The 14318-nt window shown below is 41.9% G+C and overlaps 1 protein-coding gene across 2 annotated transcripts in view; it reads left to right on the top strand.

Annotated features, from left to right (window-relative positions):
- Window positions 1–4224, top strand: part of ABCD3 (ATP binding cassette subfamily D member 3) — a 42387-nt gene extending 38163 nt beyond the window's left edge. For both annotated transcript variants that reach the window (XM_033151563.1, XM_033151562.1), the window contains exons 21-23: window positions 1106–1210; window positions 2365–2421; window positions 3728–4224. In XM_033151563.1, coding sequence (XP_033007454.1) covers window positions 1106–1210; window positions 2365–2421; window positions 3728–3805 — 240 coding nt within the window. In that variant the 3' untranslated portion in view covers window positions 3806–4224. The remainder of the gene's footprint in view (window positions 1–1105; window positions 1211–2364; window positions 2422–3727) is intronic.
- Window positions 4225–14318: the final 10094 nt, after the last annotated feature.

Raw genomic sequence — 14318 nt, forward strand, 5'->3', positions numbered from 1 at the left:
GTTGATTTACAGCCAAGCTCAGAGCAAAATAATCAGGCAGAGGTTAGCGAACAGCCTAGTTATGAGGATTTAACAGAAGCAGGAACAGAAATGGGGCTGACTGCGAACTCTTCATCAGACAGCATAGATGATCCACATTCCCCTCAAACACGAAGGTCTTTAAGGATACAAGAGCATCATGTGCAGAGGAATTTGTCCAAGGGAAGACTCCATAGGAGCGCACGTGTTGCTGGGAAAGAGGAAAGGGAGAGGAGTCAGAGTGAGCAACGTCATTATGGTGGCAAGACGTGAATTCTTGTCTGTTATTGTAGAGACTGAATAAATCATAATTAAAGCTATCTTGTTTCCTCCTGGCTCCTTGAAACCATCGGGAGGGGAGCGGGGAAATTCCTCAGGCCTGGCAACAGCAAAGCTGTTGTCCAATATTAAATATGAGCAAAATTGTCCAGTATTAAATATGAGTACAGTTGAAGGCAGCGGTCCTTCTGAATACCAGTTGCTGGAAACCACAGGAAGGGAAAGTGTTCTTGTGCTCATGTTCTTTTGGCATATCTGAAAGAACGATGACTTAGGAAGGTTTATTTCTCCAGGTGAGACTAGTTGAGCATCTTGCCCAATATTTACTGGCTCTCCAGGATCTCACCCAAGGTTCTCTCCATCACCTGCTTTCTCACCCTTTTAACGGCAGGAGAAACCTAAAACCTGCGGCTCTCCAGATGGTGTTGGACTCCAGTACCCATCAGCCACAGTTAACACTGCCAGTAGTCAGGGATTATAGAAGCTATAGTCCAGCAACATATTGAGGGTCCTTTGTTCTCCACCCTGGCTCTACATGCAGAATGTGTTTACTGGAGTGCCACATGTAAAGATCATAAGGACACTGATGCCCTCTTGAGGATTGTGGGATGAATTCGTATTTCTATGCCAGTGCTATAATTTGAATTATCTCTTCCATATAACATGACATTTTTATTTGGCTAGTTAAAAAGTTTTCTTGTATGCAAAAAGTTAGTTTGGGTGCAATATGCTTAATAAAAACGTAAACGAGAAATATGTCGCAATATTGTGTGCTTGATCTTTTTTTGCATTTGGTTTTGCATTGCAGATGGCCAGATTGTTTTACCATAAGCCCCAGTTTGCAATTCTGGATGAATGTACCAGCGCTGTTAGCGTCGATGTGGAAGGCTACATCTACAGCCATTGTCGGAAAGTACGTATGCATTCATGCTTTCTGTTGTTCAGATTCCATTGCCTGTTTGCATTGTCAGTTAAGCTCTAACTTTGAACTTTTCTGACAAGAAGTATCAGTAAGATTTTATTACTATAATGGCCCTATGTTCATATACCAAGATTGGGTCAACCATTTCCTAGACTAAAACACAGGATACTCAAAACATGCCCAGAGCAAGAAGGAATCCAAATTAGCAAATTTATTACCTGGAACTTTCTGCACATTTTTGGTGCATTGGGATGCACATTCACGACGGTATACATTCCTTACTGTGTGATAAGTAAAAGTCAGTTTGCCAACATATATAGAGTTGCAAACAATTCCTTAGAAGGCAGGTCAAAGTTTAACTCTCTTAAAATCAAATTCTGTTGATTCTCAGAAAGATAGCGTGCATCTTTAATCCCCCCCAGTTGTAATGAATGGGACTTAAAAATTGAGCCCATATATGTGATATGTCTAATAGCAAAGCCAAATCATATGAGAGCCATGATTAGAACAGAGAAGCATTTTCTGAAAGCAGCTGGGGGGGATGCATTTTGAATTAGGGTCACAGGGAGGGGGAGCTTAACCATTTGGCACCTCAAACCCCTTCCTAGAGCGGCTACTAGCTGTGGAGCTGAAAATTTACAGGCAGCGGAATAAACATGTTATAACCTGGACAGGGGCACTCTGCAGTGGGGAGCTGGTATTGAACTAAAGGGTCCACACCCCGACCCCCAATGCCGTAGCCCTCTTCCAAATTGCGTTCCCCCCCTGCCCCGGCCTGCCCCAGCAGCTGCTTTCAGAAATAGACTTTGGGGTATCAAATCACAGCTTTCCTATACAGTGGTACCTCGGGTTAAGAACTTAATTCGTTCTGGAGGTCCGTTCTTAACCTGAAACTGTTCTTAACCTGAAGCACCACTTTAGCTAATGGGACCTCCCGCTGCCGCTGCGCCACCAGAGCACGATTTCTGTTCTTATCCTGAAGCAAAGTTCTTAATCTGAAGCGTTATTTCTGGGTTAGCGGAGTCTGTAACCTGAAGCGTATGTAACCTGAGGTACCACTGTATCATGTAATGTGGAGCTTTTGAGAGTTTATTTTCTTTGGATGAAGCTTAAAGCTTACTTTTTCTTATATTCTGTCACTCTAGGTTGGTATCACCCTCTTCACTGTATCTCACAGAAAATCACTTTGGAAACACCATGAGGTAAGATTTATCTTGTTTAAACATAAGTTGTGTGTTTTGATGTCTGAAATTCGTACCTCGCTCATTAAGATATACCTTGAGTTCCTACCAGCTCAAGTGTTTTCGATAATAAAACGAACAGTTTCACAGCACTTTTGCAAAATTACAGAATAATTGTGCCAGCTGAAGCGTATTAATTGTTTAAAACATTTATAGCTCACTTTTCCTCAGTGACCACAAGGTGGTAATTAGCCATTTTAAAAACATGAAGGAAGCCATTAAAAAATGAAAAGAGGAAAGAGAGAAATTTTTAAAAAAACCACCATAAAACAGCCATTTAAAAATTATGAGCTGTCGCTATCCCAATCAGATAGCTTTCTTGCAAATGAAAAGTGAGTCCCCATTCCATTGTGGCTACCCTGATGATTAAGATAAAAATAAACAACAACACTTGACAATAATCTTTATCCTTAACTCCAGCTACTTGTCTCACTCACTATAACTTACTTGAAATTCTGTGCAGGTGAGTGTGTAGACAGGTGGATGAGGGACAAATGGTTCTGTTTACCCTTTGCAAGCCTGCTGCATTTGCATGCTGACAGCAAAAGAAGGCACTCAGCTGGTAAAACCAAGCTGAACAGAGACGTTGTGCAAGTCTGCTTGGTAAAAGATAACTTTCAGCAGGGTAGTTCAAAAGGCGAATCAGATTACAGTAGTAACTTCCCTGGCTTAGTTACAAGGCTGATAAAATGCTGGGTCTCCTAAGTGCTTGAAGTGTTTCAGATAATTTTTTCACCTTCGGTACATACATGTATGCTATGCAGACCCACTCACAGATCATGAAGCTGAGACACAGTGAGGGTGATCAGGTAAGCGGCTGCTCAGAGGAACTGTTACATGACTTTCCTGTGATAGTCGGCGGTTGCACATAGTAAATTGAAACAATAGTTTAAAAGGCAATAAGCACAACCATCCTGTACCTAATTTCCCAAAGCAGATTCCTCCAGGATTTCGTAACCAATTTTAAATATGTGAAGAATTCAGCATTCTTTTTAGCTATTTGTCTGCATATTTCAGTAGTAAAGAGTTGAACACATAGTCAGAATTATGAGACCAAACTTCAGCAACCGGATGACATTATCATCACAAAATAAATAGTCTGAGCTCCTGTCATTGCCACCAGATGGAGGTATAAGACATGCAACATTTTACAGTGTTCTTTCCAAGCAGAAACGTGGTGATAGGAGTTTCTGTAGACAATCCTTATTTAAACAGAGAGTGTATATTAAAATCAAGTTAGCTAATATGTATTTTTCCTTCTCCTCAGTTCTACCTTCACATGGACGGAAGAGGAAACTATGAGTTCAAGAGGATTACTGAAGATACAATTGAATTTGGTTCTTAAAAACAACAATAATGCATAAATCTACAACCTACTTCAGTGACTGAAAACAGCACGGGGCATAGAAAGACACAGAGTACAATGTAATTTAACAGATGGCTCATTCTTTAAACCAATTACTGAGTGTAGGATAACAAAGTGTCCAAAACAAGCTGTCGAGGCATTTATTATAATGTAGAATATTACTAATTTGTGTATATGTTGGTTTAAATATTACTATGTACTAAGAATGTCCTTATTCTTGTGGTTTTTAAAACCTGCCTAAATTAAATTGGGCTTAAATCACTGTAACTTTGATTCATCCTGGGATGTAAACATTCTGAAGTCAACTAATTCGACTTCTGCTTGACTTTTGCTTCCTCTGGGGAAGAACCCTTATTAAAGTTAGGGTCGCTACCTCCTCTGCTCCCAGTGCAAAGAGACGTGAATTTCTGTGTCATATCCGGATGCATCATTTCATTGTACTGAATATCATACCTTTTTTCAGGGCAGTACTAGCCTGTTCTATTGCATCATTACGTAGGGCAGCAAGCTTTTCCTTTGGCCAAGTGTGGGTGAGGCTCTGCTTTGCAGCAGCGTTGGGAGAGAAGTGAACCTTGGACCTACATTTCTAACTGCTAAAGATCTGAGCTTATTCCAGTGAAGAGCTTTGTCTCAGTCTCTGTCCACAGCTTCCCACTGCTCTTTTGGCCCCAGTCTTCTATCCGGCTCAAAAAAATAATAAATTAAAATCCTATTCTGTTGTTGCCTGTGCTTCTTGCACTTCTGGGAAGGGAAGTGGGGTGAAAGGAAGAGGAATGGGGAAGCTGGGAAAGTTGGAGAACAAAGAGAAAGAAAAAATTAAATATAGGAACTCACGTTCTGTATTTCAAAACAGAGACCCACGATGTTCACATTTAGAAGGGGGTCTGATCCATTTGATAGCTTTGGGAAGCTGTGCACAGGTTCTTAATAAAATGCCACGGGCACCTGCCCCATTCAGATTTATTTTCTTTTACAGGGTGACATGCTTTTCTTTCTGGGGTGTGTGTGTATGTATGTTCAACATTCATTGCCTGAGACACAGCAGTTCAAAGCCTTTCAGAACTGTTTCCTGTTATGTGAGCATTTTTGTGTGTGTTTGCCTCTTAGGAATAACTTCCATGCCAACTACCTAATGCTTAATGTTACATGAGCAGTTCTCAAACTGATAATAAGCCAATCGCAAACTTATAGATGCTGGCAAGACCACATATAACTGAGGCTTTAAAGAGTATCGGTTTTCCAAGTGAAGCGATTATTGTTGCTACATGATGTTATGGGATCATTCCTTAGAGGTGGCCCCATAGATGGGACTGGGAAGACAGTGCCTAACTAGTTCGGCTGGTCAATAGCCTGCCATTTAGCCCATAGGAATTTCTGAAAACCCATGGAGGCCTAGGTATGTGTCTTTGTTCATGTGATGTAACATAGAAATGCACTACATGAAGGCTTTCACTACATATGCAAATAAATGTGGTCGTTGTCTCCCCCCCCTTTGCTGTATAATCAACATATGTTTTTAGTGACCACACACCAGTCTTGAATATCCCCCTTTCACAGAAAGATATCGCCTGCCAAATTTTTGTTCTCCTCTTTCTGCTTCCAATATGGTGCTTATAAATGCCATTTTTCTTAAAGTATTTTATATGAATAATTTTGGTGGGGAGCTACAGAAGGATCGAGCTAGGAAGCAGCTTAAAAACTGAACTAATTTATCTGTCATCATTTCAATTTTTTTCTCCATACAGTCGTACCTTGGAAGTCGAATGGAATCCATTCCGGAAGTCCGTTCAACTTCCAAAATGTTCGGAAACCAAAGCGTGGCTTCTGATTGGCTGCAGGAAGCCCCATCAGATGTTCGGCTTCCAAAAATAGTTCGCAAACCGGAACAGTCACTTCCGGGTTTGCGGCATCCGGGAGCCTAAACGTTTGAGAACTAAGCTGTTCGAAAACCAAGGTACGGCTGTATTTTGTATGGCAAGCAGTTGCCCTTCTGTATTCCCACTTTTGTTTGTTTGAACAACTTGGGCAGACTGCTTCTGATACTGGTTGTGATAGCCAACATGTGGTTACTGCAAGGTGATCATATTGCAAGGGCTGATGTTAAACTGATTCCACAGATAGATGATCTAGCCCAGCAGTTTCAGCTTAGTGGTGATCTGATTCAGAGGTACATATAACCTATGAGAATCAGGTAGCTCGGCTGCTAGTGAAGCTTCCTTTTCCCAAATAACACCTGCCTTTCAAGTTGATATTATGTAGTGGCTGTTCTTGAGAGGGAGTGGTTTTCTTGAATGCATCTGTTTTTTTAAAAAAAACTATAATTTTTTTAGAATGGAAAATGCAGCTTTTTCAATATTTGTATTCTTTTTTCAGAGACGTCTGCACTAAAATTGAGTAGTAGTAGACGAGGTTTTTTTAAAGAATGTTGTATTTTTTTGTCACTAACTAGCAGAAAGTACCCATTATTTATAGAACATCTTTTGCAGATAGCCAAAAGGTGTTGCAGTTTGAGACTTAACACTGAGCACAACCGTTGTTTATCTGCTCTGTTTGATAGACAAAATTAACTTCAGTAACCATTAACCAATAAAACTGATTCTTTGAATTAAACACCAGATACAAAGTCCAGGGGAACTCCGTATTCAGAAATTGTCTTGGCTTTTGCAACATCTCAAGTTGCAATAACCCTACTTTTATCAAGTCATAAAAAATAGTCTGACCTCATGAGATAGTAAGTACTGTATATGAATGCAAAATGAACCAGAGCAGTGCTCAAAGGAAGCAGTGTCTGAGATTATGCTTTTTAGTTGAATAATTTTTTTGAGATGTGGTGAGTAATCATTCAGAAACATGGTTCAGCTATGAATTTGTGCTATAGTCTTGTATGTTGATTGCTGCTTTTATGATTGCTTGAACTGGAATTGTTGGGGTGATGGGAAGGTCAGCACAAATGAAGCACCTCCATGTCTTCATTCTGGTGATATTTGGTACTCTGGTGATCATAGATGGCTCCCATTTCATTGGGACATAATTGCTGTACTTTAATATATTGTAGCTTGTAAAGCCCTTTGAGAGGAAAGACACTATCTAAATGTAAGATTTTTCGATATAAGTGCCTCTGGAATAATAAATCTGAGACAAAGATCCTTGGCTTCAAAAAACTGGTCTCATTCTGAACATTTTTAAAGCTCATAGCAAGACCAGCCAGCGGTGGCACTCTTCAGATGTTATGGACTGCAACATTATTCCTTACCGTTGGCCATGCTGCCTGGGACTGTTGGGAGTTGTAATCTACAGCTTCTAGAGGACACCATGTTCTCTACCCAAGCTTTACAGATAGGTGTCCATATCCCAACAAATTTGGAATCAGTAGCTCCTATTTTAAGAGCCTAATGCCTGGTACAATGACAAGCAATCATACTTTTAAATGAAACTGTTACTCGTAAGTCTGAATTGCTACCATGTTACTATGGCAAGCATGTCTTCAGTCTACCATGGAGTTAAACCCCCCCCCCCCCGTGTGTGTGTAAAGAAAATTTATACATGAAAGTGGTGCTTGTGTATCTTATCTACACCCAATGACGCCATCAGGGTACTGAGTGCTTTTTTTCTAGGAAAAAAAAAGGTGCAGGAGGGACAGGGCAGCTCCGTGGGACGGGCAGAGCCAACCCGCAGAGAAGCTTATTCCTTGCATTTCAGCTCTGTAAGCTGACCTGTCCCTTCTGCTTGCTTATGCAAGCCGGAGAAACAGGGCAGCTTGCAGAGCTAAGGGGGGGGGGGTCTTCTTCCTTGCATATGTCAGCTGTTAGCCCAGGAGGTGTTATTTTCAGAAGCCACTATGTAAAAATTGAGCTTTGTAGCACACTCTCCCAGTCATGTCATCTGCTTTTGGCTGCAACTGTTCAAATATCCTCATAATACATTGGATGACATGGTAGTTTTCTCATCAAATAGGTTCCCTGTTCATTCAAAAAGGGGCTTGTGCTGGCAAACATCCTAGTGGATTTGTTGAAGTCAAGTGTAAATTTGGTAAAGCCGTGGTTGATCCTTATCATCTTGTGTAGGGATGTACTAGACTAGAGCAAATAAATAATTAAACAAATCATTTTAATGTTTGTCCTTTCAGTTATAATTTTATTCTAGTTTTTCAGTTGATTTCAGTTTTCTGATGCTGGTAATTTAATGGGTTGTCTGGGTGCCATTGAAATGTCTGATCCAAGTATTCTGCTCCAACGCATTGAATCTGCCAAATTTTAGACAGATTGGACAAAGGACCTCCATTTAATAGGTAATTTGTAAAGGACAGACATCCCATAATCTTCCATAGGATACCCAGCTGTAGTTCTGCTTGTAACTTGGATGTGCTACATCCCATTGGAATGAAATTATCACCCGATGATGTTCAGATTTATATGCTTTATCTCGGCATGTACTCCCCACCCCACCCTAAATTGCCTAACTGCTGTCTAAACCAACTGGGTCTTTCTAAATTATTTGAAAGAATGCCTTCAAATACTGGTGCTGTGGTCTAAACCACAGAGCCTAGGGCTTGCCAATCAGAAGGTCAGCAGTTCGAATCCCCACGACTGGGTGAGCTCCCATTGTTAGGTCCCAACTCCTGCCCACCTAGCAGTTCGAAAGCACGTCAAGTGCAAGTAGATAAATAGGTACCGCTCCGGCAAGAAGGTAAATGACGTTTCCGTGCGCTGCTCTGGTTCACCACAAGCGGCTTTGTCATGCTGGCCACATGACCCAGAAGCTGTCTGCAGACAAACGCCGGCTCCCTCGGCCTATAGAGCGAGATGAGCACTGCAACCCCAGAGTCGTCCGTGACTGGACCTAATGGTCAGGGGTACCCTTACCTTTACCTTACTGGCGCTAAAATGAGGGTTAGCTAAGTTTTCACTGAACCTTTTCTAAAAACAAAGGGTTATACAGAAATGTTTGCTGCCTTTTGTCATCTCTGAGAGTTCAATTCAAATATGAAGCCATTTTACTGTGGCGGTGATTAAGATGGTAGCTCCCATCTCACAAGTTGGCTCAAAGACTAACCGGTTTGTAAAGTCGTGGTTTTTCCAAGGTTTTTCCAAATTTAGTTTCTCCTGCTTTGAAGAGCGGTTGCAATGTTTAAGTGATTTATGAGCAGCAGATTTTCAAAAATCTGATTGAGCGTGATGGCATTTCTTCATTGGTGTGAGCGAGAAGAAAGGGGAGAGATACCGGTACCTTATTTAAGATGGACCCTATTGGTGCTGGGTGATGAAGATTATTCTAGTAATGTTATCCTTGCTACGTCATCAATTTGTAGGCCAGCTCTGTGGTGCTACAGCCTGCACACAAGCTTGGCCTGCTCTCCCAACTTGGTACTCTTTCTATCTCCAGCAGAGGTTCTAACTTCTTTAAGTACATTTTTCAATATGCCCCTTAAAGCGGGATATCAAATCCAAACTCTTCTTCTTTTTCTTCAAATGGTCATTATAAGGAAATACTAATGTCTTCCAGATCGACATAGCCCATCAAGATGCTGTTTGATTCCAGTTCCCATCAGCCCCAGCCAGCATGACAAATGGCCAGGCATGATGGAAGTTGGAATATGTAAAGCACTGTGCTGGCTATTCCTGTAAGCATTTTTTTTTAAAGCATGCCCAGACAATGGCCAGTTAGCTATGGTTGGCTTAGCAGCTAACCGAGCATGCAAATCCTCGCAGTAAAAATTGCAACTGCTTTGCTGTTTACATGATCATCCTGCTACTATGCTCTCTGGAACTAAACCATGGTTTGGTTTAGTATTATGCACAAACCAGGGTTTGTGGCTTGTCTCACTCCTGATACACAGTGAGCTGCAAGCCAGGAACAAACACTGGCAACAGGTTATGGTTTGTTTGGAACAGGGCAAACCAGGAACCTTGGTTCAGATGTAGTGCTAAGCCAAACCATAGCTTGCTTCCAAGTAGTACAGCAGCAGGATATGGGGAGGGGGATGAGGAGCGGAGTGCTGTGATTTTTATAGTGAGTTATCCACACACCCAGTCTTTCTCACTTAACCATGGTTTGGCTTAGATATGGGCAGAATGACAGCAGCATCCCCACTCACAAGGACAGGGATGTGGTGGGGTGAGGCAGCAGCCAGCATCATTGTTTCACAGGTGCTGGCCTGTCTCAGACTTAGACCTCTCCCATTGCCATCTCATCCTGTCCTGTCCTGCTGCTGGACGTGTGCTGTTGTTGCTCTGCTTTCCACATGCACACACCACTGCTGAATATTAGGGTGGCTGGGGAAACCCAGCCGGATGGGCGGGTTATAAATAACATTATTATTATTATTATTATTATTATTATTATTATTATTATTATTAATCATAGTTTCAGTTCAATCATACTTGCACAAAAGTACATCTCAGTAGTATTTTTATCAATTGCAGTTGCTATTTTGATATCCAAGAGCTAGTGATAAAATAGCCTGTTATTTTAAAACACCCAAGGTGGAGTGTGCTTTGATTTGCTGCAGAGTTGTAGGCAGACGAGTTCTGTTTAAGAAATACCAGCGTCATGATGCAATTATTTGCCTTTTCAACAAGGTTGCCTTGTTTAAAGCATTGACGGGAACCAGATACCTTGTTTATAAAGGGAATTTAATAAGGCTTTTCTCTCTCCAGATATCAGCCTCGGCATGCAAATGAAGGCAAGATTATCTTTGCTAATGACCACAGGAATGTTAATATACTCTTTGTCGTCTCCCGTCAGAGTTCATCCGGCTTGTAAAGTGAAGCCTACATTCCCAGAATCTAAATTCTAGAAAGGGGGCCAGGAAGGGAAAAGGGGCAATGCTTTGTATACTTAAACTTTACTGGAGCAAGGATTCAGGCATGCAATGGCTGCAGTCAAAGGATAATATGATTGCTTGAACACACATCTAGCTACAGATAAAAGATAGCAAAGGGTAACTGCAGTGAGCACACACCATCCATCTTAGCGCTGGAGAATTCTGGATCTGGATCTTGCTCTGACACAACTGCATACAAGACTTCCCACTCAGCAAATAATTTTTCCTGGAAGCAGCAGCAGAGATGGCACCTATACATCTATTCCACTTCTACACTCCTTGCAGCAAGGAGATGTTGCTTCGGATACTGCCATATTTGTTTGTTTGCTACCACATGTATCTCACTCACCCTTTAGAGCAGGGGTCCCCAAACTAAGGCCCGGGGGCCGGATGTGGCCCAATTGCCTTCTCAATCCGGCCCGCGGATTGTCCGGGAATCAGCGTGTTTTTACATGAGTAGAATGTGTGCTTTTATTTAAAATGTATCTCTGGGTTATTTTGGGGGCATAGGAATTCGTTCATATTTTTTTTCAAAATATAGTCCGGCCCCCCACAAGGTCTGAGGGACAGTAGACCGGCCCCCTGCTGAAAAAGTTTGCTGACCCCTGCTTTAGAGCATTCAGAGTAGCTTCCATGAGGCTCCCAAAGGGTTCCTGCCCAGTCACAAAAACACAACCACAGCATCCGCCCTCTACCACTGCTGTGAGAACGCCTGGTCTTAGAGCAATGGGTGGGCCTCAGTATGTTGCCATATTGGAATAGAAGCGGCTGAAACTCATGGCATCTTCTTACCAACCCAGCTCTTGCTACGTGTTGTGAGAAGCCAACTCCCATCCACTCCAGACAGCAAGGACAATGGTGAGGAATAGTGTGAGCTATAGTCCCAACAGCATCCGTAGGACCAAATGTTCTTCAACTGATATATACCCATAATATGGCTACAGCTACGCATTCATTGTAAAGAAGCTTGGTTGCTTTTTTTAAAGGGGGGGGCCACAAATATTAATGTTCAATGCTTCAACATAAGCAGTTACTGAGCAATTGACTGTGTTGCCTTGCACCTAAGAAGCCTAAGTCCTAGGGACAACCCCTGGTGATGTCACAGGGCGGGTCCTGGTAATTTGCCCCCACTGTGCTCCTCACCTCTGAGCCCTGGAGACAGCTTAATTGGGAGAGGTAGGGAACAGAAGAGGCTAGCCTCCCAATCCCTCAACTACTTCCCACCCCAAAAAGTGTCTTCTTAGTGGTGGTGCCATGACTAACTCTCAATGGAAAATCTGTCAAACACCCTCTCTGTTTTTAGATGGACTTTGAAATTTAGAAATCTTCCCTTTAATAATTGTGATCCATTCTGATGGCTGCAACAAGGACCCTAGCTATATTTTCTGTCATATTGGGAGTTGGAATCTGCCCTTAAAAATGAGGCATAACATTCATCTGAGTACCGCAAATATAGAGAAAGTACTGAGGAAATAAAATGGGATCCAATATGCCTATAAAAGTTAAGTACAAGAAACAGGGTTGCTAAACCTCCGGGGCTGACCTGAAGTCTCCAGTTTTGGCTGACCCCCTCCAGGTGGCAGGAAGAGGGCTTGAATCTCTAGGTGGGTGAGATTGCCTTGATTTTTATTATGAAGACTATGTGTGCAGCTTGAGAGCTTCAACCTGGCAAACAGCTGCCTGCAAAGCCAATTCAACTGATGCAAGGGATGCAAGGGAACAGTTCAGTTGTACCAAGTCATTAGGGATCTGTGAAACTTGAACCAAATCAAATCAAAACTATTTGGTCTAATAGCATTTTTTGTACTATGTGCTGGTTGAACTGGTCACCACTTCAGCATCAGGATTATGAGGCAGGTGAGAGATTTAAGCAACAGAAATGCAGTAGCCTGGTAATCTTGAAATGTTTGTGTGTGAGAGACTTGTGTGCGAGAGACTTGTGTGCAATGCCATAAGCTCTTTGTCCTAAATGGTCACATGAGCCATGTTCCAACTTAAGCTCATAATCGCATTCTTTTCATTATATGCATTTTGGCAGCAGCCTGTCTGCCATCTACTGTGCTAGCAACACACTAGTGAAACTCTGCTGCTCCTAAACAAAGTTTTAGATTTATATGAATGCCAACATGGCAGCAACAATTAGCTATGTAACATACCCAAGGAAATATAAAATTCCGCATTGCAAAACATAGGTATACGTAAAATAGCTTGTTTATGGTGTTTTGTATCAACAGGTGCAAGGATATGCTGTTAATGCATTGCTTCTTCTACTTCATCTTCAGGCACGTAATGCTTTGTCACATCTCTGTAAATAGCCTTAAACTACTCCCGGTTTTGCAACTTAGGCCAATCTTTCATCCTGTGTTCCTTCTACAACTAGTGCAAAGCCTCAGTTGGTCTGATGTCTCATTCAGTCAATGGCACTATGGTAGCAAGAATCATAGCAGTGTTCTTGTAATTTGGCAACCCTGCAAAGAATTTGACTTTGTTCCTCAAGGCCATGGAGCACACACACTCAATGCCCAATATTTACAGCAGTGCTATAAACCACAGTGGCCATTGGATTGTCCTGTTGGTGACAGTATAGTTAGTAGAGAAGAACTACTGACTCCTATGGAGAAACCACTACTGATACAGGGTGTAAGCAGGGAGCAAAGCTGGTGTCCACTTGTTTTTAGTGTGGGGTGACTGCCAGGTTATTTGTGCAGCTGGAAAATCTGGGTAGGACTGGACATGTCCCTTGTCAAGGAGAGATCTGCGGCTGGATGAACTTTGACTTTGGCCTGACTTTGTTTAAGGCAGCTTCCTTTGGCATTTTATTGTTGGTGCTCTATAAATTTTTATTGCAGGGTAGTTAATAAGGTTTGGGGGACTGTTCCTTTGGGTCAGATGTACTAGGCTTAAAAGGGGAGGGGTTGTCAGTGGGAGGAACTGGGGAAGAGCTGTTCCACTTTGCTTTTTTTTTTTTTTGCTCTAGAAATAATTTGTAAATAATTTGTAAATCTGTTTGCCTGTGCATGATTTCTCCTGATCTCCGTGGTGTCCCCTGCTGCCCCTCAGGTTGGTGCTGCATCAGTGCCAAAAGCAGAGCTGGCTCATAGTGAAAGGATATAGAATCATAGAGCTGTCCAACCCCCTGCAATGCAGAAATCTCAACACGGGGTCCAACCCCCTGCAATGCAGAAATCTCAACACGGGGTCTCCCATCCAATTTGAAACCTTACTGGACCCTGCTTAGCTTTACAAATATGCCAGCAGTTTTATTGTTGTACCACTAAAAAGGGGAGAATGTACCTAAAATCCATTTGTTAATCATATCACAGCCAAGTTTGTTATTCTGGTTTTGTTCTATTTTCTATTTTAGTTATATGTGGTTCTATCCAATGCTAGTCCTACTCTTTGAAGTTAATGGGCATGACTAACTTCAGTTCATTAATTTCAGTAGGTCTACCCAGAGTATAAATAGACTTGTATACAACCCATGCATTTCCACAGTAAGCCTGCAAGTGGAGCCCTTGCTGAGATTAAATGTACAGTGCTTACTGGCATGCCGTTAAGCCATAAGCATTTAGCATCTGGCAATGAAAAACCCTCCCTCCATTCAAGAAACAAGAATTTTCCATTATTCCCATTTACCTTTATTTCTGTAAAAATTAGATATAATAAGTT

This window comes from Lacerta agilis, chromosome 6, assembly GCF_009819535.1.
Source record: "Lacerta agilis isolate rLacAgi1 chromosome 6, rLacAgi1.pri, whole genome shotgun sequence".
Taxonomy (NCBI): Eukaryota; Metazoa; Chordata; class Lepidosauria; order Squamata; family Lacertidae; genus Lacerta; species Lacerta agilis.